This window comes from Polypterus senegalus, chromosome 7 (assembly GCF_016835505.1).
Source record: "Polypterus senegalus isolate Bchr_013 chromosome 7, ASM1683550v1, whole genome shotgun sequence".
Lineage (NCBI taxonomy): Eukaryota > Metazoa > Chordata > Cladistia > Polypteriformes > Polypteridae > Polypterus > Polypterus senegalus.
This window is the reverse complement of record NC_053160.1, coordinates 120,154,890-120,168,762: the sequence shown is the minus strand read 5'-3', so window position 1 is coordinate 120,168,762 and position 13,873 is coordinate 120,154,890. Positions and strand designations below refer to the sequence as shown.

Genomic DNA, 13,873 nt, shown 5'->3' with positions numbered 1-13,873 from the left:
ATACTGAACGAGAAATCAGCAGACTAGCATGCTGGACGGAGCTGAATGGACGTCCTTCTTCTCTCCTCCCGTTTCACACTCCGCGCCACCCCCATCCCTCCATCTGGCAGGAGAAGGCGCGAGGACGGTCCGCCAGTTTTCAGTCACGGACGATTGTGTGTTGCTTCATTCCGTGCATTGTTACAATGTTGCTTTTCTTGCTGATTTATTACATTACCATTTTTTCAAATGTTAATTTTCTCCCTGTGCTTAAAAATCATTAAAAACCGTTTGATTATGCGGCGTATGGTACGCCGCGGGTTGGCTAGTTTAATATAATGTTCTCAAAAACATTATCTACCTCACAGTTTTGGTGGCCAGAGCCTGTTCTGGATATCCTGGGATCAAGGTTGGAAGCAACGTTGCATAGGTTTCCAATCCATCTCATAAATCCATACACATGTGTCAATTTTACATTGACATTTGATCTAATATATACATCATTGATGTATAAATGGAAAAACAGTAGCAGAAGAAAAACATATACTAATATAGGGAGAACATGCAAACTCCACACAACGGCCAGGTGTGGATTCAAAATCCCAGCAATGGATCTGTGAGGTAGCAACATTAACCACTGCACCATCATGCTTCCACAATGCAGGAAAATAGCAGTTTTTTTTCTAGGCCCAATCATTGTTTTTGTAGATTTTACTGTGTACTTCATTTTTCTGCCCTAACTCAATGATTTGCACGTTAGGCTGATTGGTGATTCTCCATTGGTCTGGTAGGTTAATGTGGCAATATGTGCTCTATAGTGATCGACATTCCATTCCATCCTTACAAATAAAGTTGCCAGAATAGGCTTCAGCTGATTGTGGCAGTGTAATGGAAAAGTAAGGTATCAGAAATATCTGTATTATACATCAATTTTCCCCCCAACCAGCTTTTAACTGAGCCTGTTTGTGCAGATGGGGCATTCCATGGATGCAGTTGTCTCAAGATAATTTAATGACCATAATAGCGTACTTTTTTAGATGCTTGTACATTACCAGTTGCATTTTTTGCATATAGTACATTGTAATCTCAAGAATGAGTGATCTTACTTAAAATTAAATGAATTGGTAAATGTAGAAATACGTTTATTGTTTTATATTCACTACACAGTTATGACTATATTTCAGTTTGACATAAGTTTTTGACAAAACGTGACAAAATATACTATCAAGAAAAACATAATTTACCTATTTAAACCTTTTCATTTAATGTTGACCTCATTGCTGAAATGGTAAAGCTATCTGATTTAAATGTTTACATGTTTTTTGTGTATACAGTTAAATCAAAAAATTCTTTTACTTACTGTAAGTTAGGTAAATGTCCATAAAAATTTCAGAGATGGGCTTTCACTCTGATATAACAGAGCAGTTTATGAAGTAGTGATGGAAGCAGCTCACCAAGGGCTGTGGCTTGCACTGAAGCATGACAGGCTCGTTAAATTTTAATCTGTTGTAGCTCAGTGGGTCTTGTGATGTATTTACCAATATCTTTGTTCCAGATGGGGAGCCATCAGTATGATGAGTGCCAAAGGTTTATGAGGGAATGTGAAAGGTCTCCATGGTTAATTTCTGGAATTCCCCTGGTAAAACTTACATAGTAGAAGAAAAAAGATACCAAATCACATATAAGAAAGACCTTTTCATCCCTTCAAGCTATATGAGCATGCATTGTGTTTCATTAACACTGATTTCATGCCATGGAGCATTTAACTCTTATAGCATTTGTAGAATACAAAGAATAGTAATTAAGTGCATTGGCCGTTCTTCACAATTTTTGCATGTACTATCTTGTTATGGTACAAATTTATCCACTCTCTGCCAAAAAGGTTTCTGTCATCATTAGCACTCATTCTTTATTGTTCCAAAGGTCATTTTTTAAGGTATTTCAGTAAGATTTTGTTTACTTAACTGCCCTGTTTTGTGTGATTTTTGAAATCAAATTGCCACGTTTATAATTTACTTCTTGCTGAAATTAAGTAGTTTATATGTACTGTACTACTACATGTTATGACAATGTGTTTGAAAGAAGATACTAAAAATTTATAATTGAGAAAGTCATTATCTTGAAATTTAAAATGAAATAATGATGAATGCAATGGTAGTATAAACACTGCTGCATGTCTTGACAAAGTACAGTATTTGACAGGAAAAACTTCTTAAAGGTTTATCTTTCTTAACATGTATTCAGATTACAGTGGATCAAGCCACATTTTATTGTTTTTATATTAAGTTTCAGGAGTCATCATAGCTTTTTGCATGTCTTTGAAATTTTTCATCTATCCTAGAAAAGAATGCTGTGTTTTGTAAGACTCTTTCAAGTTTCTAATTGAGTCAGTTAATTTCTATATATTCTTATATTCCACCTGTAAACCCAACATACTGTACATTAATTGCAAATACAGCTCACTCAGAATACATCACCAACTACCACAGCACAAAAGTAGATTATATGATTTAAAAAAAAAAATAACATTTTCAAACCTGCTTAACCCAGTTCAGTGTCATAGAGGAATGGTGCCTATCATCTGTTGCAAGCCCTAAAATGAGTTGGCAGTCCCATGCATGGCCCATTCCTGTACATATCCACACTATCTTATCACATAGCCTTTTTTGCAGTTGCCAGTAGCAATGAAGATGTGTGAGGAAAAATGGAATACCTAGTATAAAACCCATGCAAAGGTGGGAATAACATAAAAACTCCATACAAAGAGTGAACGCTGCTGCTGGCAAAAACATGAAATATGTTGAATAAAATACACATACTGTATATGCATCTTTCTAAAACCTAGTAATAGTTTCTTAACGTGTTACAATGTCTCTAGTCATAAATGTGCCTGTGTAAGCCAAGATATTGTTTTCTCTGCTGGAGCAATGTGTTGATTGCTGGTCGAACATGCAAATAAGACATTCACAATTCTCTGTATTTGTAAAAATACTACTATTACGATTACTACTACTACTACTACAGACAGGCTGTATATTTTTACTGTTTAATTTTTATGTTTGTTTGGCAGAAGAACAAAAATTGGTTTTGAACCTGCCTTCTTAACTGATGATTTACAGTATATACAGTTAGGTCCATAAATATTTGGACATTGAGACAACTTTTTTCTAATTTTGATTCTGTACATTACTACAATGAATTTTAAATGAAACAACTCAGATGCAGTTGAAGTGTAGACTTTCAGCTTTAATTCAGTGGGGTGAGCAAAACGATTGCATGAAAATGTGAGGCAACCAAAGCATTTTTTTTAACACAATCCCTTCATTCCAGGGGCTCAAAAGTAATTGGACAATTGACTCAAAGGCCATTTCATGGGCAGTTGTGGGCAAGTCCGTCATTATGTCATTATCAATTAAGCAGATAAAAGGCCTGGTGTTTATTTGAGGTGTGGTGCTTGCATGTGGAAGATTTTGCTGTGAACAGACAACATGCGGTCAAAAGGGCTCTCCATGCAGGTGAAAGACGCCATCCGTAAGCTGCGAAAACAGAAAAAACCCATCCGAGAAATTGCTGCAATATTACAAGTGGAAAAATCTATAGTTTGGTACATCCTGAGAAAGAAAGTAGGCACTGGTGAACTCGCCAATACAAAAAGACCTGGACGTCCACGGAAGACAACAGTGGTGGATGATTGCAGAATCATTTCCATGGTGAAGAGAAACCCCTTCACAACAGCCAACCAAGTGAACAACACTTGGGGTAGGCGTATCGATATCCAAGTCTACCATAAAAAGAAGACTGCATAAAGGTAAATACAGAGGGTGCACTGAATAGAATAGAAAGGCTAAATTGGACTTTGCTAAAGAACATCTAAAAAAGCCAGCACAGTTCTGGAACAAACATTCTTTGGACAGATGAAACCAAGATCAACATCTACCAGAATGATGGCAAGAAAAAAGTATGGAGAAGGCATGGAACAGCTCATTATCCAAAGAATACCACATCATCTGTAAAACACGGTGGAGGCAGTGTAATGGCTTGGGCGTGCATGGCTGCCAGTGGCACTGGGACACTAGTGTTTATTGATGATGTGAAACAGGACAGAAGCAGCCGAATGAATTCTGAGGTGTTCAGAGACATACTGTTTGCTCAAATCCAGCTAAATGCAGTCAAATTGATTTTAGGATTCAGATGGACAATGACCCAAAACATACAACCAAAGCAACCCAGGACTTTATTAAAGCAAAGAAGTGGAAAATTGTTGAATGGCCAAGTCAGTCACCTGATCTTAACCCAACTGAGCATGCATTTCACTTGTTGAAGACTAAACTTTGGACAGAAAGGCCCACAAACAAACAGCACCTGAAAGCCGCTGCAGTAAAGGCCTGGCAGAGCATTAAAAAGGAGGAAACCCAGCATCTGGTGATGTCCATGAGTTCAAGACTTCAAGAGTTTAGGCTGTCATTGCCAGCAAATGGTTTTCAACCAAGAAGTGAACATTTTATTTTCAGTTTAATTTGTCCAATAACTTTTGAGCCCCTGAAATAAAGGGATTGTGTTAAAAAAATACTTTAGTTCCCTCACATTTTTATGCAATCTTTTTGTTCAACCCACTGAATTAAAGCTGAAAGTCTGCACTTCAACAGCAACTGAGTTGTTTCATTTAAAATTCATTGTGGTAATGTACAGAACCAAAATTAGAAAAAAATTGTCTCTGTCCAAATATTTATGGACCTAACTGTACATGTCCACTGATATGCATCACTGCTGTTATTAGGAGGAACAGTGAGATGTTATTTTAAGAGTTGTATGTTTAAGACCAGAAAGGGACTTTTTTAGGACATTTTTCAAATGGAACCAAGAACTATGCCTAAGACTGTCAATCACCCAGAGAGAACCTGTAGCATTCAAGGAGGAAGCCAGAACATGAGATAGGAGGCATGTGCATGTCTGGGTAAATAACAGTTGCTTTAAACTTAAAACTTATGAATGTTTGAAACCCACCTTTTTTGAGTATTTGACACAGCAAAACTACCAGGCACAGTGTAAGAATGTGCATATAAGCAGGCTTAATCCATCATTGCTGTCCAGGTTCTAGTATGAAAGGGGCTAGCAATTTTTAATTTGAAGTTCAAATATGGTCAATCTATACAGCATGGTGTGCAATAGAAACTAATGGATAGTTTAATAATACTGTAATAATAATAATACAATGATTTAATTCTAGTAAGAGATGAACTCTGGAAAATTACTCAGTTGGGGAGGAGCATCATGCAAACACATGTATGCAGAGGGATGAGGTTTAGGGAATAGCAAATGTGAATGTAAATAATAAATAATAAAAGATATCATTAATACAATAAAAAAATAATACCTCCACACAGTGAATTTTACTAAGCTTTCAGAATGAAGTGGTGTTAGACCAGGATGTGCTAGTCGTCACTAAACCTTTCAAAGGAATACAATGTCTCCCAGATGGAACTTATCTACATGAAAGCCTTGAAGCAAAAACCTATGCTGATACTAGTTTGAAAGTGAAACTAAGTAGGCCTAGTTAAGTCTAGGCTGTTTCATGGACAGAGATAGATTTAGTGAAATCCATACAAGATAAAGGATAACCAGTTAAGTGTGATCCCAGAGGCATATAAAGAATACTGTTTTTTTTTTATATATAAAAAAGGTATGAAACAGCTTGTTTTATAAAGAAAACCCAAACTGCCATCTGGTTTCATCTGAAAAAATGAGACCTCAGGCTCCAAGTTTGGATATCTTCTGCCTAGGCCTGAAAATATAAATCATTAGAAGACAAAACCTAGTAAATAAAAACTAGGTTTTGCTAGATATGTTGATATAGTACAGAGATATAGCAAATTACTGACACAGCTGCCCAGAATGCCAACTAGAAGCTAGTTTCAGATATGGAATAAACCATACCTGCAACCTGTGCCAGGCTTTGTTTCAAATTCTGTTGAAAAAACACAATAAAGACTTGTACAGATAGAGCAGTTCTGATCACAATGATACAAAAATTAAAAAATAAAGTAAAATAAACAAAGCAAGTTCATTTCCTAGAATAAAGGACATGACCTGCTCTGGCAGTTTGTTGGAATGTGCTAATTTCTAATGAGTGTTATGAAATGTAAAAGAGGAGGGAGAGAATGTAAAAAGAGCTTTAATGGATGTCTATGCCAGATATTAATAAAGACCCAGAGGTTATGTAGTTGCCTGCCTTGATGCCTTTAGTCCAGTTTAAGCATCTAAAATGCAACTTTTTGAAAATCAACATAGCTAGGCCTAGTGTTACCTGAAGTAAATTTACTGTAGCACAATTGCAGTAGAAAATTTAAGATTCACCTTTGGATGTTGCATCCTTGTTTCTATGTGTCAGTAGTCTCTTTCTGGATTGTTTTTAGTGTTATGTAAGAATTTCATGTGCAGTTTTGCCAAAATTTCCTATTGTTTAGTTTGACATAGTTGATGAGTACTAAAAGAGGCACTTTAAAAATCTAAAGATGCACATTGGTGATGCTAAAATAACTCTAGTGTATGTGTGTGCTTGTATTCACCTTGCGATGAGCTGATGCCCTGTCCAGGATTTGTTTCTGCCTCACGCCCGATGCTTACTGAAATGGCCGTGTGAAAGCACAACAAATGACTGATACAAATGACAAAAGTCATGTAGCACCATTACAGTCTTAATATTATTATTTAGGAGTGAAATTGGTCTACGAGATACATATTGTTGGAAGTTTAACTTTCTTTATAAAGACAGTAATTGATACTTGGTGAAAATTTGTTTCACAGAGTTTTATTTTTTCTAGCATCAGTAAATATTGCCGACAGCTGTAATGCCCAGCTGGTCCTTCCACTTTGCAATTAGTTTATGATATCTTGAATTTCAGGGAGCCTCATAAGTTTATCAAGATCTAATAGAGTATTAAGCTATGGTCTATGTATTTTACTAGATAAGTTTTTGACTTGAAACTCACCTTCTTTACACTTTGATGAATATAGGGATTTACAGTATTCCTTCAGTATAATCTCTATAATTCTCTAAATTTAGTACAAGTACATGTAGTATTAAAATGTTTTTTGTTTTTTTTTTTTGCCTTTTTGCCATATTTGTAATGTTTATGGTATGTCATAAAGATGAGTTGCTCTCGGTTTTTTTTTGTGAAAAGCTTCAATTTGTACACCCATTCTTTTCCAATAGAATGTATCATTTGACAGTCTGCCACAATCCTAATTAATTACAGTAATCATGGCAACTGGTTCTAATGCCTTTCTAGTATTTTAATATGATGCATATTAGATAATTTATTCTCTTAAAATGAATAATTTTCTAGAGTTTTCTTAGGGTAATCTCTGGGGAAATTAGTCTCTAAAACAGTATTTTTTAAACTGTGGGTTGGTTGCAAGACATCTATAATTGGGACACACTGAGTCAAGAATTACAAATGAGAAAGGGTTGCAAAAGGTTTGAAGATGGATGTTTGCGTGCATGGCTGATACAATGCCCCACGGACAACAATCAGAATTACTCCAAGGAGGAGAGGAAAACGTTAGGCTAGGAGTGAGTCTCCAAAGGGCCAGGACAAGGATTTGCTAGAAGCTATTCTCCAAGGGGGAGAGGTTAACAATAGGCCGGTAGCAATTCTCCAAGGGGGAGAGGATAACCATTGGCCAAGGAAGAACCAATCTCAAACTGATGACGATCACCGTATTAGTAGTCCAGAAATGTATGGATTCAACTGTTTTTAAGAAAAATCTCTTTCTTCTATTGGATGTAAAGAAATATATTTTGTCAAATCTAATCATATGGCATCATGGTTACAATTTTCTGGGAATGCAATTTCCGCATACAATATCTGTTTTTTTTTTTAAATAATCTCTTAAAATTTTAGAAATAAATTCTGGTATGAATTTCATTGGATTACCAATTACATTTTTGGTAGTTCCACAATTTTGCTCTTTTCTTTTTGAATTATTCTGAGATGCCCAAACTTTTATCAGTGTTTGATATTGATATTCTATAGCAGTTATTCTTTCAACAGTGGTTGCCACTTGTCCTAGTTGTTCAAGTGAGCTTATGTTTCACATCCTCAAGTTAACCTGCCAACACATTAATTTTATTCAAAATTTTGCTCATTATGTTCTCTTTATTAATTTTTCATTTCTTCAAAATTTTTTTCAGTCTTGCCTTGAAGCATTTTCTTGAGTGTTCCTCCAAAGTTTTCATGGCCTAATTTTCAGAATTAAGCAGCACTGGGCTAGGTGCTCCTTTGCATGCCAGCGAGTGGAGGAACCCAGCTGATTGGAGCACATGTTTCCTCTTCTTCTCTTCTTGAACCTACAGCAGGCCATAATGCATCACTGACTTTGGCTTAAACTTCAGTAGCACTTTAAAGGTCTTTTCCTTTTCTGTAATATTTTTCTGTTCCCTTTTGAATGGATGTTTGACATGATGCTGTATAATTTTAGGAGTCACATTAGAATTGTTGGAATACAGGGTGTTGTCATAAAAACGAGTCCAAGACATTATAAAGGTTTAGGCAGCCACCCGTATATTGTTCTTCCCAGCTGCAAAAGGGTTTTCTTTATCAAACAAACGATGTGCATATCACAGAGTCCAAAACAGAACTGGCTATAGTAGCCTAAGATGGAGACTTTAAAGGTCTTGAGAGGAACTGATGTCATCAAAGGGGCCAGCTTTGGAAGTGACGTCATCAAAGGCGCCGGCTTCGGAAGTGATGTCATCAAAGGGGCCGGCTTCAGATGTGACATCATCAAAGGGGCCGGCTTCGGAAGTGACGTCTTCAGAGGCGCCGGAACCTTGCAGGATTTCCCGGGAAAGGTCTGTAAGAAACTGAGAAGGACAGTCAGCGCACTCTGCTGCCCCCAGTCGGATGTTTTATTACAATTACTCAAGCCCTTTAGCTGCCTCCTACTCGCACGTGTGTGACAGTGTATGTCTATTATTAAATGTATAAATACTTCACTGCACCACTACAGGTAGAGCACTGTCTTTTTTAGTACTTTGACCATGTACCATATGTACATATGTATCTTGTGTTCAATAAATATTTCTGATGGATTCCCATCCCATTCATTTCTACTTCTTGCCTTGCAGCTGCTGCTCAAAAAGTATATTCCAACTCTCTGTTCCAATAAATTGGATTATGCAGATAATGAACTGTAAAGTACTGAATATTTCTGTAACTTTCAATGGTTTGACTTATCAAGGTCAGTTGTTGCAAGGAATATATCCGCTGTATTTGTTTTGTGTATTCTTCTGTAGAGTTTTAAAAATTTGTTTATCTTTAGCCAGCATCTTTATGTATAGAAATCTTTTATTTAAATCTGTTAACTGACGTATGTGGTGCAGGTACACACCTTGTACTGTTATTTCCACTACCGTCTTTTCCAAAGTATTAGAGGTGAGAGAAGAAATGAATGCTGCACAGTACTGCAGCATTTTTCATTGCAACATATTGCCAATACAAAGAGGATGGGACTAAACCTTATGGTGTTCCATCTGTGCAATCTTAGAATCAGTACACAGGATGAAATAATAATTTGTGGTGGAAATAGTATGTTAATGCTCTACATGCAGTATATCTCATAGCTATGTACGTTTAAGTAGCCCCAGGAATTTTAAACATGAATTGCAATTATTTGTTAACACATCAGGACTAATCTCACTGCAACTAACCAAGATCCAAATTTAGGTCATGTTGCCATGTTTATGTGCATTCTATGTACCATAACTGATTATTTTCAGTATTAGTGTGCTGTATATTGCTGAATATTAGAAAAAAATCCACAAATAAAAAATGTTTGAGTGAGGTGAATTGTGTTTCATTAGGCATAATAAATTGACACATTTTCACTTTTTGGGATACAATTTCAACTGTAACCTTAGTTAAATAAAATTGAATATACTTTGCAATATATTCCTGAATTGAATTTCAATATTTGATATTTTAAAACATAAAAATGTTAGTATAAGTGTGTTGTGACTTCACAGTTGAGATCGTTTTGTTTCAGGCATTACAAAATGCTGTTTATTTATGTAATAAAGTATCTATCTATCTATCTATCTATCTATCTATCTATCTATCTATCTATCTATCTATCTATCTATCTATCTATCTATCTATCTATCTATCTAATACCATAATCAAAAATCACTTTATTGAATAGGTACACTATGTGTACTAGGAATTTGTCTTGATAGAGTTGGTGCAACGTACAAGGACATACACAGAATACGAAAAAATATATATAAGAAGATAAAATATAAAATGATAAAATATGATGCAGCTTACAATGGGAAATAAAGAGTAGGATTAAAATGTCCAGGTAGTCTAGTGTGCAGGTATCCTGTATAAAGATACTGAGTTGTAGCCCAAACCTGATTAGTAAGAATAACTGCACATGGAAAGAGAATGTTTAGGTGATGTGTTGTTTTAGCTTTTGCTGCACAAAGACTATTGCCAGAGGGAGGTCTTTTGAACAGGTGATCCCCTGGGTGAGTTGGATCAGCAATAATCTTTGCTGCCTGCTTCCTTACACTGGACTCATATAGGATTTGAACATGAGGTAAATTGTAGCCTATGATCCTTTCACAGGCTCTGATGATGTGTTTCAGATTGGCCTCTGCCTGTACAGAGGAAGCACCAAACCAGACAGTTATAAATGAGGTCAGTGCGTGTGTGCGGGTCAGCCCCACACTACCAGGTCTTTCTGGAGAGCCTCTTGAACCCACTTCTGCTGATAACATACCTGAGGGATGAGCCAACAGATGAGGGCACAGCACACAAAAATACCAATGGGTAGTGCATAAAGTGCTTTTATTAAAACAACCCAACAAAATAGTGTCCAAAATAGTGCCATGCTCAAAAATCCATAAATAAGTAAACGAGCATGCACAACCACAGAGGTCAAACCGGCCATTCATTTATTTATTTAAAAAAGGGCCACTAATTTCTCAGCTGCAGACCCACTATAATATTGAGACTCTGGACATTGTTACTTATACTGTATGTTATTTAGGGTTGCTTACCTGACATGTTTATAGTTAAAAAAATGTTATTAAAATGGAAGCCTTTGTACTCAAATAAATAATGTTAAATATTTGTGTACTTAAGTCAAGAAAACACCTTTGTGGTATGGAGGTTGAATGATAAATTACCTGGCTGTTCCTTAATTTGTATCTTTATGAAATTTAGTAAGTACATTACAGATGTTTAAGGTAGGTGGAGTGAGCTGTCATTCCTGCCTTAGTGTGCCAGGTTCTACAAGGAGTCTGCATGTTGTCCTCATCTATTTGTGGATTGATAGGAATTAAGGAATTAATAATTAAAAAAAATTGTGATCTGTTCTTTTAATACTGTATCGTCAGCAAGATAGAGATACTATCTATGCATTAAAAAATTGATTATTTGTGGTGCTTCAATCTGCTTTATTGCACATTTTGCCTTTTATCATTTTCTGATGTTTTTGGTAGTGTGGGGCTTTGCAGCTGTTTGTGAATAATACATTTTAAATCAGTCATTTTAAGCAGTAATATCTATTGTAAATATCAATAATGCCGTAGCTATATTTTTGATGAATTTAGTGATATCTTGATAATAAAAGGTATCAATCTCAATCAAAACATGAACATTTCTGAGTGACCCTAAACTTTTAAACCGTAGTGTGTGTGCTTAAATCGAAACCTTTGCCACTTCAATGTGGACCTGTTTGGTACATCTAAGGCCGGATTTATACTTCACTTGACGCATGCTGTAGTAGGCGCTCCTGCTATGGAAACGTTTACTGTTTATACTTGCGTGCGTACGTTACGTAAATCTGGAGGAATCCAGCAGTTGGCAGTGTGAGGTATTATCACGGTGAGAACAGGTTCGGCTTCTCTGTGTTGTTAATTGCCCGGAGCACCCATTAAATTCCGATGACACCTTACCGCAATATCTCTGAAAAGGATGTTTAATGTTTTCATCCATCAGTCCAGGGATGTGTCCATTCTAGCAAGCATTAGGCATGAGGCCAAAACAATCCCTGGACGGGGCCTCAGCTAATCGCAAGATGAATACAAGCACACACATACACTGGAGTCATTTTAGCAGCACTAAATCCCCAAATCTGAATATCTGTGGAAGGAAACCGGAGCACAGTGTGGAAACCCAGCAGGAAAACATGTAAACTCCAAGCAGGGAATAGCAGCTTCCCAGCGAGACAGCAACGCCACCGTGTCACCCCCATGTTTGTAATTATTACAGTATTCATTATTTAAATGAAATTAGCAATTTATCTGTAAAATGTAACATATTGTACATACATTAATGCATTTCATCATGAAAGTGATATCACGTATAAAGCTAAAGATTGTAAATTTTCAGAGAGTTGGAATGACATGCATTTAATGTGTTCTGTGTGGTGATCTATTGCTGTTTGCCGCTGCTGTCAGGTCCAAGAATCTTGTAGCGATTGAAAACTGGGATGACGTTTGTGACGGTCTGCTTTAATGATAAAGTAAAGTATGAGGTTAAAGAGGACATTTCGAGATTAAAGCCGAAATTTCCAGTTTAATCACAAAATACATGTTTTCACCATGTTCTTCATTTTTTTTTTTGTCTGTGGCTGAAATACAGTGCTGTACATTATGTTGCTGTTGTGAAGTTGCAAAAAAAAGACGGCACAAAAGATAGTATATGAGACTTTTAAAATGTATCGTGTTACTACAATCGGAAATAAGCGATGCTTGAATATGAAAGCACCATAAATGCATCTGTATGTCGCCATTTTGCTTCACCACATCGAACAATTCATCAAACATTGATGCACGCACATCAATCCCATGGGATCCACATAGAGGCTTTCTGTCACATGTAGATGTTAAACAGAGACTCTGACGTCACATTCCAACTTTTATCACACTGCACCCCCCGACTTTTTGCTGGTACAGCAACTTGCACACATGTCGCGTTAATTTCTGAGGACCTGCTCAGAGGACACATCAAATGAACGCTGGGAATGAGTGGCAGCCATGATGCGTGCGCGTACATGTCCTGAGTGTGAAGTATAAATGAGCCCTTAGGCTTTTTCTTTCACCTTTGGTCTGTGGTACCATACAGCCCTTTTGTATACTTGGAGAATGGGCAAAGTATTTTTAAAATTTATATAAAAAAATAAATTAATATATACTATGATAGAGAAGAAAAAACTTTGACTAGAACATTTCCCAATGTATCCTTGTTTTCTAGTTTTTTTTTTGCCTGTGTAAAGCAACACAGACTTAATACTTATGCAAATAGTACTTTTTTCTTTTTGAGGTAATTTTTGTAACATAAAACAATATAATTAAGTTTCACTGCTTTGAAGTTAAATCAAGTAACATTTCAGCAGAGGATTTGTTATTCAGTAAAATCATAGAACTAGTCAGTAGTTTTTCAAATCAGTGTAAGCATCAGAATACTGAAATGCAGCATACTGCAGTGTTAATGTGTGATATATGCAGAGGATACATCAATGACTTTCCATCAGTGATTCCTTAATACAGCTACTAAATTTTTAAAAGCTTACCCTGAAAATTCTTGATGCAGTTATCCAAAATTCAAGAGGCACAAAATAATTATAGTATAAAAGTGTTTTTGTGTTTGCAATGCTTTGCCTGCTGAAATGCAGTGTACGTTTTATAGTCATTTGGCAGCTAGTACCTCCATCAAGAAAATTTTTTCATGTCGTTATTTATGATGTGTTTTTTTATATATAATTAGTGGGACGTTGTTGTTTTTCTTCTTAGTCAAAATAAAGTAATTCTGTATCAAATTAGGTTTTATTTAAGTAAACACTATAGAGCAGTTATTCTCAGATTTGCCCCTGGATAACCCCT

General features: G+C 36.1%; 1 protein-coding gene across 6 annotated transcripts in view; it reads left to right on the top strand.

The window, feature by feature from the left end:
* The window catches only part of tbck (TBC1 domain containing kinase), a 255,240-nt gene that overhangs the window by 202,386 nt on the left and 38,981 nt on the right, over nucleotides 1-13,873 (top strand). Inside the window, exon 24 of one of the 6 annotated variants that reach the window (XM_039759208.1) lies at nucleotides 8,174-8,536. The exons of the other annotated variants lie outside the window; for them this stretch is intronic. Within the exon in view, the coding sequence (XP_039615142.1) occupies nucleotides 8,174-8,197 (24 nt within the window). The 3' untranslated portion in view covers nucleotides 8,198-8,536. Of the gene's footprint in view, nucleotides 1-8,173; nucleotides 8,537-13,873 lie in introns of those variants that run through there. 6 annotated transcript variants of the gene reach the window in all.